The sequence below is a fragment of the Primulina eburnea genome, chromosome 2 (assembly GCF_022965805.1).
Source record: "Primulina eburnea isolate SZY01 chromosome 2, ASM2296580v1, whole genome shotgun sequence".
Lineage (NCBI taxonomy): Eukaryota > Viridiplantae > Streptophyta > Magnoliopsida > Lamiales > Gesneriaceae > Primulina > Primulina eburnea.
The window spans coordinates 5,899,136-5,917,299 of NC_133102.1; the positions used below are offsets into that span (position 1 = coordinate 5,899,136).

The window sequence follows — 18,164 nt, forward strand, 5'->3', positions numbered from 1 at the left end:
TACAATTTATTCGAAGCGGCCCCACTTCTCTCTCACATAGGTAATTCTATATTCTTCTCATCAGAATCATTAAAAGCCGTAAGATTATCCTGAACATTTACTGTTTCATAAGGAATGAACTAGGGATATCCCCCACAGTGATGTATCAAATTAGTGCGATTAGGTTGTCTCATTGAACCTAGTTCTTAGGATATCCAGTCAGCGTAGGTTGGGTTTCCTTCACACCAATTTATTCTATAGGCTTGAGCCTCATTCCCCTTGACGATTTCGCAACTAACTCTCTGTTTGACCCCTTGGTTAGCGGATCCGCTATATTATCCTTTGACTTTACATAGTCAACAGAGATAACTCCAGTTGAGAGTAGTTGTCTAATAGTATTATGTCTACAACGTATATTCCTAGACTTACCATTATACATTTTATTTTGTGTTCTTCCAATCGCAGATTGCCTATCACAATGTATGCATATAGCCGGCACTGTTTTTCCCATCCTGGAACATCTTCTAAGAAGTGGCGCAGCCATTCAGCCTCTTCAGCACACTTGTCAAGAGCTATAAACTTAGATTCCATTGTGGATCTGGATATTACAGTTTGTTTAGAAGATTTATACGCAATTGATGCACCTCCTAAAGTGAATACAAATCCACTTGTAGATTTTGAATATTTCATATCATATATCCAATTTGCAGAACTGTATCCTTCATAACAGCAGGATATCTAGTATAGTGCAGCCCATGATCACAAGTGTACCTTAAGTATCTTAACAATCTGATAATTTCTTTTCAGTGTTCAGCTCCTGGATTACTCATGAATCTACTCAATTTGCTTACTGCATAGGCTATGTCTGGTCTTATACAACTCATTAAGTACATCAGACTTTCAATTACTCGAGAGTATTCTAATTGAGTCATATTCTCACCTCGATTCTTTGATATATGTTGAATGGTATCTATCGGGGTTCTAGCCAATGCAGAATCATTATTATTGAATTTCTCAAGTATTTTGTCAACATAATGTGACTGACTTAGGACTAGCCCTTCTGATATTATATGAATTTTAATTCCAAAGATTACATCGGCTAAGCCCAAATCTTGAGTTCAATAATTTCTTTGTGGATTCAATCATCTTATCATTACTAACAATGATAAGTATGTCATTTACGTAAAGACATAAAATGACATATCCAATTTCAGTGCTCTTTATGTACACACATTTGTCACATTCACCGAATTTAAATCCACTTTCCATTATGGCTTTATCAAATTTTTCGTGACATTGCTCTGGTGCTTGTTTTAAGCCATACAAAGACTTCACCAGTTTACAAAACTTATTTTCTTGCCCAGTCTCAGAAAATCCCTCAGGTTGTTCCATGTAAATTTCTTCTTCTAAATCTCCATTTCGAAAAGCTGTTTTTACGTCCATTTGGTGTACTTCAAGATTTCGCTAGGCGGCAATCGTGAGTATCACAAGAATGAAGGTTATTCTCGATACAAGAGAATGTGCGTCAAAGTAATCAAGTCCTTCATGTTGACAGTAACATTTGATCACCAATTTGGCTTTATACTTATCTATAGTTCCATCTGATTTCATTTTCCTTTTAAAAACTCATTTACAGCCTAGTGGTTGTAAAAAAAGTAAAACTCTTAGCATAAACAATTTAATAATAATCAATTTTTATTGAATGGTGTCGCTCGTATGGGGTAGAAGTTTAAACATATACTAGTTATTATGCACACGCGATGCGTGTGTGTACAATATTTTTTATCATTATAGATGGACTAAAGTGAAATTTGACAAATTATAGAGGGACTAAATTGATATTTGAATTGTTGAAAAAAAAAATAAAAAAAAGTGTATGTTGAAATTTAGAAAAAAACAAAAACAAAACAAAAAAAGTGTAATATTAGTATCATATAAGAGTAAAAATGGAAAAAAAAAATTGGTGTCTTTTCTAAGTAGTTATTATCATATTCTCACACTTAATAATATAATATAGATTGTTTTTTATACACTTAATTTTACGTTTTTGTGCAAACTTGTATCCATTTTTTTTAGTAGGTCTCTTGTGAGACGGTATTGATGCAGTACAAAATTCAGGTGATTAGTCTATCCGGGTGGACACGTTGTTATGAGAGAATAACCAGTACTCCAGTGTCCACAACAGTAAATACCAGGGTCGCCACCTATGTCACGAAACGACATTAGAGGTATCGTGAAATTCCCAGTAAAAGATCCTCCAGTATTCAAGTTAGCAAACACCCCAAGATATGTACTCTCAGAAGCTAGAGGCTTTTTGGAGCATATAATGAGATAAAATCCCCCTCTAAAATGGAGAGATAGCTCCCATTTATAGACTTCCATGATGGGCCATGGGCTTGAACCTCATGGGCCCTCTATTGAGGCTACTCTCTCAATTAATGGTCCATACTAATCTTTACAACCTTAATCAATTTTTAATTATGCCAAACTAATATTTATAAAAATAAGAAACTTCCTAGACTAATACCCATCAGGTATCACGAATCTTTATCTGTGAGACGGGTCAATCTTACCAATATTCATAATAAAAAGTAATACTCTTAGCATAAAAAGTAATAACGACGGTTTGTCAAAACTCGTTGCTATTATAACGACAGTTTGTCAAAACTCGTCGCTATTATAACGACGGTTTGTCAAAACTCGCCGCTATTATAGAGACGGTTGAATTTAAACCGTCGTTATTATAACGACGGTTTTTCTTAAACCGTCGTCGAATTTGATAAGCAATAGCGACGGTTTATCATAACTCGTCGCTATAATGGCGACAATTTTACAAAAACCGTCGCTATGTTGACCGTTTTTTGTAGTTAACATAAAAACATAAAATCAATTGATATTGTTTAAAAAATGCAATCGATAATTTAAAATCTCGTAATTCTAATTAAAAATCAAGTGCAAACCTTATGCAAATGGGGCATAATATCTTCTTTTCCAAATTCGGACTTTTTAAGAAAGTTGTTACAGTTGATATTTTAGAATAGAATTATATATAGTATTTTTCATCTCGTAATTTGTTTATTTTTGGCGATTTTTTCGATCAAGTCTTAGTCTATCATCTTATATTTTTTTTCGATTTTGGTCATTTTTTATCGGAATGCTAATGTAACACCGAGATCTGCTATGTTTCAGATGTCATGTCGATGCTATAAAATAAAAAGATTGAAATTGAAAAAATAATATAAGTTAGATGACTAAATCGTAAATTTATCGAGTCAAAAATAAAAATATTGTTTTCCCTTTCAAAATATTCGGATTTGATAAAAGCAAAAACCGCCAATCATGATAGAACAGTTGAAAAGAGAATATTATCCCACGTACCTCTCCCCTTCGCAATAAAATTTTCGAGAATCCAAAATCCTTCCCCTGCACATAAATAAATAACAAAGCATGCAATGGAGAATTGCAGGCCATTGGGTTTCTTGATTGGCCTGCCTTTTGCGCTCCTCTCCTTGATTTTGTCTCTCATCGGCGCCATTTTTTGGATTATCGGGTTCGTTTTCTTATTATTTTTTCCAATTTTTCTCTTCGGATTGTATCGATCCGAGACTCGTTGATTTCACGTAATCTTCATTCGTATGAAGTTTTGTTGCCATGGCCGAAATCAATTTAATGGGATAACATGATGGATATCATACAATTTGGATCTGGAATTTCAGCGATCATCGAGTCTTTCAAAATTTTATGTATTGAATGGTGGAAATTCTTGTGAATAGGTCTGTGTTAACCTGCTTGTGCCCTTGTTGCATATGCTGCGCTGGGATTGCAGACTTGGCCGTAAGCCTGGTGAAGCTCCCTGTCAAGATTATTCAATGGTTCATCGATCTTATACCTTGTTGAATATCATGGATTCGTCGTAGCGATTCGTAGATTGTTTCTAGAGAGTACATCAATTCCATTATCTGTTTATTGCTGGGAGTTTTACATGAATGTTTTCTTATTGTTTGGATGGTATTGTAAATTGTTTGGAGTAATTGAATCGGATAAACTCGACTGTTTGTCCATCATGTGTGATTATAGATAGTTTATAGGAAGCATGAATCCAAATCTGGTGTAAAAGTTCATGTTTCGATCCAATCAACTAAGCTCGGATTAAATCTCTTGACCTTTATATGCATTGTCTTCAAGTTGAAGACTATCGAATAAAAAATGTTACTTTTTTTGCATGAGCTTATATAGTATTGAAGTAGATTTATTCAAGAGACGAGTCGACCAAATTCATACTGTTTTTTCCATAACAAATAATATTTTTCATAGATCATATGAGATAGATGATCTTTATCACGAAATTAACATGTGAGACGAATTCTTAGAAAATATATGTGATAATTTTGATCATTTAATATAAATCTCGACCTTGAGTTTGAAGTAGTTTTGAACCCGTGTTTTTTTTTTTTGGTTTGGTAACAATAATTTTACATCATATCTCAGATGTTTCTCGGCTACCATAATGATGACAAAATTTGTGTGAGACGGTCTCACGGGTCGTATTTGTGAGACGGATCTCTTATTTGGATCATCCATCAAAAAGTATTACTTTTTATTGTGAATATGGGTAGAATTAACCGGTCTCACAGATTAAAATCCGTAAGATAGTCTCACATGAGACCTACTCCATAATGATTGGGCTCTTGTAATGTTATTCAATCGATAGTTTTATAGGGACTCGCTAAATGTATCGAGCAGGATATCTTTCTCAATCTTCCAGGGTGTTCATTTGGGCGACAATTCGGTTGTTTAAAGGAATTTTTATTTTCTATTTTTTATTTATTTATTCATATTTATTATTAATATAAATAAATAAAAAATAATTTTAAGAATAAAAATGTTTTTAAATTTTAAAATAAAATCGGACAAAATGAATCGAAAACCGAAAATCCAAAAAACTACAAAGCGAACCGAATAAATGGTTCGATTTTCGGTTCACGCTAAAATTTCAATTTAAACTAAATTTTCAATTTCAGTTCGGTTCGAGTGATGTGAACTAAATCCCATATTTTATTATGTTTTTCAACTTCCCCTTATTTTGTGTCAATTTAATTACACATATATATTTAATTTCAAATTATCAAAACTCATGTCACTTAACACACAATGTGCGTGGATTACGTTAGTTAAAAGTAAATCTCTTAGCTACGTTTGGTTGGAAGGATAGGATAAACTAATGATTAGTGTGTAAATGATAAAGAAAATGATTGTGGTAGGATGGATTAATATGGGGTAAAATAATATTATGTTTGGTAATATTTTTAAGTATAGGATAATTTTGAATTTTTTGATGAAAAGACGAAATTGCCCTTCCCTTCCGCGGCGACGGAGACGGCGTCAATGGCGGCCGGCCGGAAATGGTCCGTCGGAAACGGCCGACGAGGTGCTGCGGCCGGACATTTCGGCCGGCGCCGGCGGTCGGCCGGTGCTCGGCTAGCGGCGGTCGGCGGTCGGCGGGGGGCGGCGGTCGTTGCGGCGGCGGGCGGCGGCGGGAAGTGGTGGTGAGTTTGAATTTAGGCGGGAAGTGGTGGTGAGTTTGAATTTAGGAGAAGGGTAAAATTGGAAAATATGATGGATTAAGAGTAGGATAAATAATCCTAGGGGGTGAGGAGGTATTATTTTAACCTACCTAATATAACCTAATCATTCATAGGAGGGATAAAGTGAGTTAAATAATCACGCGTACCAAACGAGGGATAAAGTAGGTTAAATAATATAAACCTACTTTATCCCTCAAACCAAACGGGGCCTTAAAGTATTTAAAAAAATTAAAATACTTGTCCAAATTTATAATTTTTCACTTATAAAACATTAAAAATATTTATCCAAACAAAATCTTAATTTAGATAATGTTTATAAATTATTACAAATAATAATTATAATTTTTTTCTTTTATAATGTTGATATTCATTTTTTTAAAAAAAATATTATAATTTTAACTAAACATTTCTCTGATTTCTTATTCAATTTTTCATCCAAATTAAATAATCTTAACTCTTTTTGATTTCTCGTCAAAATCAAACTAATCACCTCTTCAAATCTTTTTTGTCTCGAATTTATGGAATGTTTAAATAAGGTTATTTATCACACAAATTATTGTGATACGGTTTCATGAGTCAATTTTGTAAGACAAATATTGTATTTTGATCATTCATAAAAAAAAAAAAATTTAATTTTTTTATATAAATATAAAAAATTGACTCGTTTCAATAATAATCGTCTCAAAATATACCTACTCGTTATTTATATCTATATATATAAAAGCATAGTTTTTGCCAAAAATAAAAATTTCCCGCCAAAAAACCATTTCTAAAAAAGGAAAGATATATCATGAATATTGAAATATGTGTACTGCAATAAATGATTACTTCAATTATTGTTTGCATTGATTATATCAATTTATTTAATTCAATTTTGAATTTAATTAATTTTTATATTAATTCAAATTTAATTTATGTATTATATTTTTTTATTCAAATTGAAACTAAACTCAATTGAAAACATAAACTACATTAAATTTTTTGCATTGATTATATCAATCAATTTAATTAAAAACTGTATAAATACATTTAAAAAACAAATGATTGCAATGTTCAGTATCACTCATGAGATAAATCATTTAAAAATATATTTTGCTATTTTAAGTACTTTTCTGCTCAAATTACTTACAAAAAAATACAATATTTAATTAGTTTATTTAATTTTTCTAAAATTAAAATTGGTTGAGTGTTAAAAGTTATCACTATAACAAGCTGGTTTTCCAGTGGACATTAAATTATCATTTAATAATCATAATTTTTTTTTATCTCAAATGCATATTATTTCGAAATTACCTCAATTTGAAAAAATTAATGCGTTGTAGTTTTTTATTCCAAAACCATATGTATATTGTATATCTTGAATTGTCTTCTTAAAAATTAAAATAAGAGAACACAAAAAAATTAAAAAAAAAATAGATTCAAAAGAGTTTCAAATGCATATTAAATTACACTCAATAAACATATATATTACCCTCAATAATCAGAAATGTTTGACACCCAATGTGTAAGGCCCGAGATGTTATTACAGTAATTTGAGATTAATCTGAAATGATTATAGACAGAACGGATTAGCTGGAGAAAAGTAATGCCAAGATTTTAAGTTGATAAAATGAAATTGTGAAGAGGAGGCCGAAGCCTCACCGCACCAGCGGTGTTAACAGGGACCGCCCCCGCGGTGCAGTACCGCACCCGCGGTCTTGACATGTACCGCACCCGCGGTCATGCAATTTCAGAAAAGATAAGATTGTCGAACCATGAGCGCACCCGCGGTCTTACACCTACCGCACCCGCGGTGCGACTTGTTGTGCGAAAAATGGTGACACCTCTTAGCTAGCATGCACGAGTATATATATGCACGAATCCTTCGAAAAAGCATTAGATAATCTGAAAAAGGGTCTGAAGAAGAAAGGAGAAAATCCTTACGCCTTTTGCGAGAAATCCGTCCGTCTGATTTTGAATCCGACTTCGGTATCGAGTTCCTAGCAACGTAGGCTACAACTGGACGTAAGTTTTACTATGTTTTGACATGCTTTGAAATTATGATATTGTCAGAATTGAATGGAACTCATATATGTTGTTCTTGATATAGTAGACATCATAGAATCGAAGTCAGATTAAGAAACAGACTGATTATGGAATTGTTATGATTTTCGGAGTAGTTTTGGAGTCGAGTTGATATCAGAATTGAGTTGTTATTGAGTATGAGATGTTAGAATTAATATCTGATTGAAATGGTATTGTTGGGTATATTGATATTATACCGTTATGCCATCGATATTGAATTAGGTTAAGTATTGAGCAGAACAGATTTGATTCGAGTGGTGTATTGATATTATACTCCTCGATCTTGTTCTTGTCAGATCGATATTGACAGGCTTTGAGTTCGAGACTTCGACAGAGTCAGAGTATCAGAAAGAAAGGTATAAATTAATGTTGAGTTGGGATTGCACAACTCGAGGGAGGTTTGACTCGAGTTTCCCTAAATCACATACTTTCATTTATTGCATTGATATTTGCAATTAATGAGGCTTATGATTATAGTCTATTGATTTATAGCTAATGTTTGATGAGATTGATGTTTGTAGGCTATTGATTCATAGCCAGTGCATGTATTGATTACTGAGTCTTTGAGTCATGGGCTGATTCGCCTAGTCACCGGCTGATTCGTCGGGTTATTGGCTGATTCGTCTAAACTTAAGCTGATTCGCTTAATTACAGGCTGATTCGTCTGGTTATTGGCTGATTCGCCTAATTACTGGCTGATTCGTCAGGTTATTGACTGAGTCGTCAATTCTGCGGCTGATTCGCCCAGACACTGGAGATATTAATTATATCGATGCCGTTTAGGGATTGATTCATTCCTATCGACTGAGATTCGATATAATTACCTATATCCAGACATCGGGATCCCTAGGATAGAGTTGAGTCGAGTCTGAGACGACGCGTCAGTGGAGTCGAGTCTGAGATGACGCGTCGGATGAGTTGAGTCTGATACGACATGTTGATTTACATTGTTTTGCCATTCATGATTATTGAATGCCTGAGATTGATTTGTGTTCCTGATTTGATACATGTTATGAATATTTCTTATATGCTTTCGTATATGTTTTTATATGATTGCATTTATACATTGTTTATACTGGGATATTTATATCTCATCGGAGTTATCCGGCTGTTGTCTTGTTTTGTATATGTGCCTGACAACAGGTGGGGCTGGATCAGGGTCAAGAAGAGGATGAGAGACGACGAGTTTAGCGTGGTGATTCCGGACTTGGTTTAGAGATAGGGTTAGACACTTGATATTAGTTGTTAAACCCTAGTTGAATAAATATATGTTGTACAGGACTTGTACTTTTATACTGAGATGTATGTTCATGTTTAATATGTAATTTGAGTAAATTACATTACGTTTCCGCTGTGTATTTTAAAAAAAAAATTAGACCCTGTTTTATAATTGATTAATTAGTCCCAAATATGATTAAGAACTTGATTAGCGTCCGGGTCCCCACACAATGCATTCAATTCAAGATTTCCATAATTTGAAATAGTTAATGTATGATATAATTCTGTCAAAAGCATCCCATGCATAATTTTTGTTCATTGGGATGTCTTATTTGAATTTTAAATTATAAATAATGCAATATTGCATATTATATTAGAAACCAATTTTATTCTATTTATCTGACTAAATTTATCTAATCCAAAATTGAATTATGAAATGACTCCACTTTTCAGCATTATATATGAGTTGAGTCCTTTCAAGATGTAATGTTCGTTTAAATTTAGATTTGTTCGTTGTTATGAACTACCTACATATGGAAACAACGAGATATTAAGTTTGAAATATGTCTTTCATGATGGAAAAGTAAAAAATATTATTCTTCTATTTGTACAAAATTTTAATTGTTGCGTATTACTAATGTGATAATTTTCTTCTATGTTACAAAGTTCGCGGATACATGATAGTATAAAATGTACCGTAATAGAAATGATTAAACCAATTCTAAAGAAAGTACACATCTTATTAGAAGACACCTTATAAAATTTGTTGACATTGTTTTTGAATACATATAGTAAATGTTAATAAAAATAATTTTTTTGATTAATACATAATTTACTTATGATGACATGTTTCATTTTTCTTTCTTAATAATAGGCTGTTGTGTATATTATGAAGATATTTTATAGATAAAATCACAACCCATTTGGATAAAGATATCGATGAAACAATTATCGTTATCATTCAAATGTGTCAAACACGTGTCATGTCACAAAATTGTTTGTGAATGTGGATTTAAATGAATTTACTGAATTTTTTAAAAAGTATTTCTCATTAATTTTATTGAATGTGATTTAAAAATACTTTTTTATCACATGTTAAAAAATAATAATATATAAATTCTGGAAAATTAATGAATTAAAAATGCATTAAGGTTGGTGGTCGACATCAATATATTAAACACGATAAGCATCATGTCATTGTCTTAAACTAACACAATCTAAAATTTTGATATATTATAGTGATTATTAGCCAAAAAATTAATCTACATACGCTGTATTTAAGAAAGTTTTTTAAAATTAACGAAAAAATAGTTGTTATTTATTATAATTATATAATTTTTTTCAATTTATATATATATATTCATTTTTTTACTAATTTTTAATAATATCATCTCGTACATCGCACAGGTTAAATACTAGTATTATATTATTAGTCAATTGTTTATTTTTATTGTTGTGGATGATGATGGACACGAAATACGTGGTATAAATATTAAACACACACACATATAATATGATTAAAAGGAATTGTATTAATTATTATTCATGATATAGTATCATTCCCCATTTTTATACGCTAATGGAAACGGCCACCGCCACCGCCAACGCGCCGCCGCTACCTGATTTCCCGGCGGACTTAGAGTATCAATCTGGATTTGGAAACCACTTCTCCTCCGAAGCAATCGCCGGAGCTCTTCCCCACGGTCAGAACAGCCCATTACTCTGCCCTTACGGCCTTTACGCCGAGCAGATCTCCGGCACCTCATTCACCTCTCCTCGCAAACATAATCAACGCAGGTCGTAGGATGCGTATGTGATTTTGTAATCATGTAGCCGTTGGTAAGTTTTATTTTAAAAATAATTATTTTAAATGGCTGCTTGTTCGCAGTTGGCTGTATCGCGTGAAGCCATCTGTCACGCACGAACCGTTTAGAGCTAGAGTACCGACTCATGGTAAGCTCGTGAGCGAATTTAATGATTCAAACAGTTCTGCGACTCCAACTCAGTTGCGGTGGAAGCCGGTGGAAGTACCTGAATCTCCGACCGATTTCATCGATGGCTTGTACACTGTATGTGGTGCTGGCAGCTCCTATCTTCGCCATGGTTTTGCGATTCACATGTAATTTTTTTGCGCTTTCTGATCACTCAATGTCAGTGTGTTTCAGTTTCTGTTTACTTTGAAGCTATGAATCTGAGAGTTCATATGATCGATTAAGCAATCTGCTTTTGATAAAATAAAAATAGTTGAATTTAAATGCAGGAATGACAATGAAGTCACTATCACTTTGCTATTCGTTTCCCGATTAATGAAATAAATATGCTGCCTTGATCAGCACAAGTGTACTTGCCATTTTGTTGAGTTGCAGCGTTGATTTTCCTATATTTGGCTACTGAATTGTAGGTTTTAAGGGATTTTTGTTATACGTTACTACTTTTTAGTGAAATATCGAAGGTTTTCTGAGGGTGAGAACTTATCAGGAGGGAGATTGTTTGGTATTCTTCCATTTAAGCTCGCACGAAAGAAATTTAGTGTGCATAGTTAAGTCGCTGGAACTTTATTAACGTACTTTCCCTATATTGCCCCCGTTTTGATGAGAATAGAATAACTAGGTATTGTGGCTAAAACTATTTAATTAAGTTCAGAACTTTTTCATAGAGGGGGAATTTTAATGTAGCTGGAATGCCATTTACTTTGTGCGTTTTAACATAGCCAACTCTCACCAAGATTATTATATCTCCTCCAGTACCTTAAATTATAAAGGATTTTTTGTCCATGAATTGAGTTAAAAATGAAAAGTCATGAAACACTTGTTCTCTCAACTCTAACCATTAACCGAGTAGCTCTTGAATGAAGTCATTGAGGATGAATTTGATGAGTCACAGCGCGCTTTTTTAAAGACTCAAGATTTTGCTCTACTCTAGGTACACCGCCAACAAATCAATGGCTGATTGTGCGTTCTGTAGTGCTGATGGGGACTTTTTGATTGTTCCTCAAGAAGGAAGTAAGTAGAGCATAACCATTTGCCTTTCCAACATATTTTGTTTTGTAATGTTGTTACCTTGTTAATCCAACCTAGGATGTCATTTGATTGAGTTAATTTCCATATATCAGTAATCAGATGTTGGAGTTGTTGGAGTGGAAATGTCTTTTAGAACATAATTTGATATTATGTAAAATTTGCATTTCCTTGATTCAAATATTCATTTTATCTCCTAGCGCCAGTGCCATCTTGATATTTGTGGTTCCAATTTAATTTAAATAATTGTTTGGTTCTCATCTTTAACCCCCACCCCCTTCTCTGCAAATTTATTCAAGAGTTGCTTTCGGCCCAAGAACTTGCTTACATGTCATTCTACAGTGAGTGATTAATGGTCTGGTCAAGTAGTTTTATGTATTGAAATGAAAATTACAACCCATCACTTCTCATCTAGGACTGTGGATCACCACCGAATGTGGAAGATTGCAAGTATCTCCTAGTGAAATTGTAGTATTACCTCAAGGCCTGCGGTTTGCCATTGATCTGCCTGATGGACCGTCAAGGGGCTATGTTGCTGAAATATTTGGAACTCATTTCCAACTTCCCGACCTTGGACCAATAGGTGCATCTAAAAATTCTATTATTTCCATTTTCCCGGGGCTTGTTCATCCAATAAGCTATTTAATGCTGCATTGTATGTATTTTAACATGTGTAGGTGCCAACGGGCTTGCTGCTCCAAGGGATTTTCTAGTTCCTGTTGCTTGGTTCGAGAATTGCTCTCATCCAGGTTTCACCATTGTGCAGAAGTTTGGTGGCCAACTCTTTACCGCAAAGCAAGATTTTTCTCCCTTCAATGTGGTAGCTTGGCATGGAAATTATGTTCCTTACAAGGTGTGTTTTTTTCCACCCAGTAATCCAGGCCTGTGGCTGGAACAAGACCAGCCTGCTTACTTTTATCCCATCTCCTATATTTTTTAAATTAATTTTTTTCTCTTGATCTGATGGAATACTTATTAATATTTTCAGTATGGTTTAAGCAAATTCTGCCCGTATAATACCGTTTTGATGGATCATAGTGATCCTTCAATCAACACAGGTAGGTTGCTGAATGACCACTTTATCTACTTATCTTTATCAGTGCTCTTGTTTGACTTGTATTTGCTTCTTACAATTAAAAATATTCTTCGATGGCAAGGTTATCTTTCGTTTTGTCAGTCACATTCAAATTCAATGAAAATGCAGTTCTTACAGCACCTACCGACACACCTGGTGTGGCATTGCTTGATTTTGTCATTTTCCCTCCCCGGTGGTTGGTTGCTGAAAATACATTCCGTCCTCCATATTATCATCGCAACTGTATGAGTGAATTCATGGGTCTAATTCTCGGAGGATACGAGGTATAGTCATGGCTTCATCATTTTTTTTGTGAGATTGCCATGAACTGTTTCTACTTCTGTTGCAATCAACGTGGTTCAAATACTCCAATGACTTTTATCAAGTTGTAAACTACCAACAATGATGGAGATATATCTTACATACACAATGAAAACAGAGAGAAGCGGTTTATTGATTTTTCGTCTGATTGCATTTTCTGTGAATTGAATATTGTCTCAGGCAAAATCTGATGGATTTCTACCAGGAGGCGCAAGTCTTCACAGCAGCATGACTCCCCACGGTCCTGATACGAAAACATTCGAGGTAAAACACCTTCTAGTGGCACAAATTGGACCCATATAAAAATCCCGTCATCTTTCTTACTAATTATCATGTTTTCCTATAACATTTGCACACCGTGCAAAGGAAAAAAATGCAATAGAAGATCCAGATTAGATGTAGAATGCAAGTTCTTTGGACTTGATTGTCTATTTCATGTGTTGTTTACAGTCTGATTTAATATTCTATTCTGAAACATGGACCAGCTATATTAGTGTATGCGATGGGTACTAACACCGGTTCTGTTAAAATATAAATTGTTGTTGGTCCCTGTCTACCTTCGATTGGCTCAAACTTGTGGCAACAATATGGTATCAGGTCAGTATATGACAAGTTCAGAACACCTGGTGCGCCATTTTTTTTAATATTTAATCAAGTTGGTTTTGAGTCCTAATTTTTTACCCTTTGTTGAGTGCCCAACTAATATGCACTTGGATATTAACTCTCTGCATATATTATTTTGGTCCCTGGCTTACCCCCGAAAGAGCAGTATAAGGCTAGTATTTGTCCACTTTTCATGAGCCCAAACTTCTCGAAAATGATGTTTCTAATCGATATTATTTTATCTTTTCCAATTTCATCAGGCCACAATTGCACGTGGAAATGATGTAGGACCACAGAGAATCGCTAATACTATGGCTTTCATGTTTGAGTCATGTCTAATTCCTCGAGTCTGCTCGTGGGCGCTTGAATCTCCGTACATGGATCACGATTATTACCAATGCTGGATCGGTCTGAAGTCGCATTTTACACTTGAACTCGTGAATCAACAAAATCAAGAACTGCAGAATGGGGCTGTAGAGAAGAAATGAATGTAGTTACATTGCTTCGAACGAAAGGTAATAAATAGCCCGATAGCACTCTGCACGTATCTGTATTACGATTTGTAAATAATATATGGTGAAAACTGTTCTCTCTTATATATATATATATATATATATATATATATATATATATATATATTTATATATATATATTTATATATATATAAAATTCATATTTTATAGGCAAAAACTTGTGTGAGACGGTCTCACGGGTCGTATTTGTGAGACGGATCTCTTATTTAAGTCATCTATGAAAAAGTATTACTTTTTATACTAAGAGTACTACTTTTTATTGTGAATATCGGTATGGTTGACCCGTCTCACATATTAAGATCCGTGAGACGATCTCACATGAGATTCACTCTATTTTATATATCTTCATCCACAGCATCAAGGAATGTTAATCACTTAAAAAATTGATTCTTGGTTTTTTATTTGGAAAATTAGTTTTGTGTGTCATATAAATCATATTCTGCTTTTACTAATTTAACTGAAACCAAAGTTAATGGGATGTTTCTAAAGAAAGTTATCATGTTAAAAAGTTAGAATAGGAGTTACTTATCTATCAAACAAACGTTACTCAATTTCTGATTTTTCAACTTTTTTACTTTTGCTTTCAACACCACAGGCTTCTTATTTTTCCTATTTTTTTTCATGATTTACAAATTTAATTATTCGTAGAAAAGTATAATCTTTTGCAAACACTAAATGTTATCGTTCATGAAATTATTAGGCTTATTAAATTTATGTTGGAGAATTAAAGAACAAGAGTATAATAAAAAAAACCTTACTTTGGTAATTGCGCTTTGTCACAAGCATATACAAATTTGAAGTAGAAATGAGTCGTTGACTGATGTATAATTTTGTTGGATAATCTCGTATTTTATTTTGCAAATAATAATTTTAAAATTTCTGCTTGTATACTTGAAATATTTTATGATATTTTATTGATCACATAATATATTTCAAATATTTAATTTAATTTTTGTTATTGTTTTATAGGAAACTATGTAAAAGAATTCATTTAAATAAATTATAAGATTTAGCAGCATGCATTTTTAGATGGGAAATTACGAAGAATAAAAATAGTAGGCTTCACAGACACTCAAAAATATTTATCATAGAAGATTTTAACATAATATATGGATTTCTCTCATGCGAATGTGATTGTAGTCAAATTTATACAAGTATATATGTGAGGAATTATCAATGTAAAATAATAATAAAAAGTTGATACATGAATCTAAAATAATTTGCGTCTAGTTATTTTCTTTAAAAAGTTTGGGCAGAACTGAAATGTTATATGATTTTAAGAGCTTAAAAGTACAATAATATATTTTTAAGTGATTGAAAGAAAAACTTCCTTTGTTCGTATTTTGCCATCAATTAATTTTTTTTTAAAAAACTTTTGTAAAATTTTATCATGATTCAAATTTGTAAAATAGATTTTCAACTCGACATTAGATATGAAAATTTTCTCCGAACCTGACTATGAATATGATACCCAACTCAGATGGAAGATGGTATTAAAGAGATATTTTACCCGATTAAGTAAATGAATAATCGAGTATAAGGATAAAGACGAGTCTTAAAGAATTATACACATATTCAACCCGAATACCCAAAAAAATATATATATATATATATATATATATATATATATATATATATATATATATATATATATATATATATATGAGTTTTCGGATATGATATTAATTCTAATATCGTTTTTTTGAATTATATTAGTTAGATGTAATAAATAAAATTATTACTACAAAATTAATGTTATTTTTGTAGGATAATAATGTTTTTCATATTTTGTTATTTCTTTTATAATATCTAATTTGCTAATATTTATATTTAATTTTTTTCTTTATTGTTTTCTCAGCAGTTCAGTAAATATTCATAGTTTACTCTAAAATTTAAGAAAATACAATTATATATGATAATTTGATATTTAGGTAAGTATATATATTCAATCTTTGTGTGATGATGTTGATGAAATTGAATACTCGATCAAAATGATGAGCATAAATATCATAAATGATGACAAAAAATATGAAATTTTACTCAAATCTGACCTGCCCAATACATGGATATAGATAGTGAGACTGTGGGGATCCGAACGCTAATCAAGTTCTTAATCATGTTTGGGACTAATTAATCAAGTATAAAACAGGGTCTAATTTTTTTTTTTCAAATACAAAGCGGAAACGTAATGTAATTTACTCAAATTACATATTAAACATGAACATACAAATCATGCGTTATCTACAAGAATCCAACTAGGTTCAACTACATATCAGTGCTGAATCCTATGTTGCTCCGAAGCCCAGATCACCACGCTATTTAATCTTCTCTCATCCTCTTCTTGACCCTGATCCAGCCCCACCTGTTGTCATGCACACATACAAAACAAGACAACAGCCGGATAACTCCGGTGAGATATAAATATCCCAGTATAAACAATGTAAACATGCAGTTATATAAAAGCATATACGAAAGCATATAAGAATTATTCATAACATGTCTCAAATCAGAAACATAAATTCATATCAAACATTCAATAATCATGAATGACATAAACAATGTAAATCAACATGTCATATCAGACTCAACTCAACCGACGCGTCGTCTCAGACTCGACTCCACTCTAACCTAGGGATCCCGATGTCTGGATATAGGTAATTATATCGAATCTCAGTCGATAGGAATGAATCAATTCCTAAACGGCATCGATATAATTAATATCTCCAGTGTCTGGGCGAATCAGCCGCAGAATTGACGACTCAGTCAATAACCTGACGAATCAGCCGGTAATTAGGCGAATCAGCCAATAATCAGACAACTCAGCCTGTAATTAAGCGAATCAGCTTAAGTTTAGATGAATCAGTCAATCACCAGACGAATCAGCCGGTGACTAGGCGAATCAGCCTACAATAAGACGAATCAGTCAATAACCTGACGAATCAGCCGGTGACTAGGCGAATCAGCCTATGACTCAACGACTCAGTAATCAATACATACAGTCAGTATCTAAGCAACTCAATCAATGACTAGCAAATCAGCAGTCATTACATGCAGTGGCTATAAATCAATAGACTACAATCATCAATCTCATCAATTATAAGAATCAATGTAATAAACTAAGTATGTGATTTAGGGAAACTCGAGTCAAACCTTCCTCGAGTCATGCAATCCCAACTCAACATTAATTTATACATTTCTTTCTGATACTCTGACTCGGTCGCAGTCTTGAACTCCAAGCCTGTCAATACTCAGTCTGACAATAATGATATCGAGAGTACCGTATCAATACACCACTCAATTAATACTGGATACAAACAGAATTCAATCAAATTCTGTTTCAACAACATAACGACGTAATCTCAATATATTCAGCCCTATCATATCAGTCAGATATCAATTCTAATATCTCATAATCGATAATCACTCAATCTGGATATCAATTCTTATTCAATCTCATTCTGAAAATCCTAACAAATTCATATTCCGTCCGTTTCTTAATCTGACTTCGATTCTATGCTGTTTACTATGTCAAGAACAACATATATAAGTTCCATTCAATTCTGACAATACCATAATTCTAAAACATGTCAAAACGTAGTAAAACTTACGTCCAGTTGTAGCCTACGTCGATAGGAACTCGATGCCGAAGTCGGATTCAAAATCAGACGGACGGATTTCTCGCAAAAGGCGTAAGGATTTTCTTCTTTCTTCTTCAGACCCTTTTTCAGATTGTCTAATGCTTTTTTCGAAGGGATTCCATGCTATATAT

The 18,164-nt window shown here is 33.0% G+C and overlaps 2 protein-coding genes across 2 annotated transcripts; both read left to right on the forward strand.

The window, feature by feature from the left end:
- The first annotated feature begins 3,328 nt into the window (after nt 1-3,328).
- Nucleotides 3,329-3,921, forward strand: LOC140824523 (signaling peptide TAXIMIN 2). Its single transcript, XM_073186102.1, has 2 exons — nt 3,329-3,529; nt 3,753-3,921. The coding sequence occupies exons 1-2, from the start codon at nt 3,432-3,434 to the stop codon at nt 3,874-3,876; spliced, it is 222 nt and encodes a 73-aa protein (XP_073042203.1). The 5' UTR covers nt 3,329-3,431; the 3' UTR covers nt 3,877-3,921.
- Nucleotides 3,922-10,375: 6,454 nt separating this feature from the next.
- LOC140822759 (homogentisate 1,2-dioxygenase) lies at nt 10,376-14,450 on the forward strand. The gene is made up of 9 exons (XM_073183625.1): nt 10,376-10,643; nt 10,735-10,965; nt 11,769-11,848; nt 12,279-12,446; nt 12,541-12,716; nt 12,852-12,921; nt 13,068-13,222; nt 13,440-13,523; nt 14,123-14,450. The coding sequence occupies exons 1-9, from the start codon at nt 10,426-10,428 to the stop codon at nt 14,348-14,350; spliced, it is 1,410 nt and encodes a 469-aa protein (XP_073039726.1). The 5' UTR covers nt 10,376-10,425; the 3' UTR covers nt 14,351-14,450.
- The last annotated feature ends 3,714 nt before the right edge of the window (nt 14,451-18,164 follow it).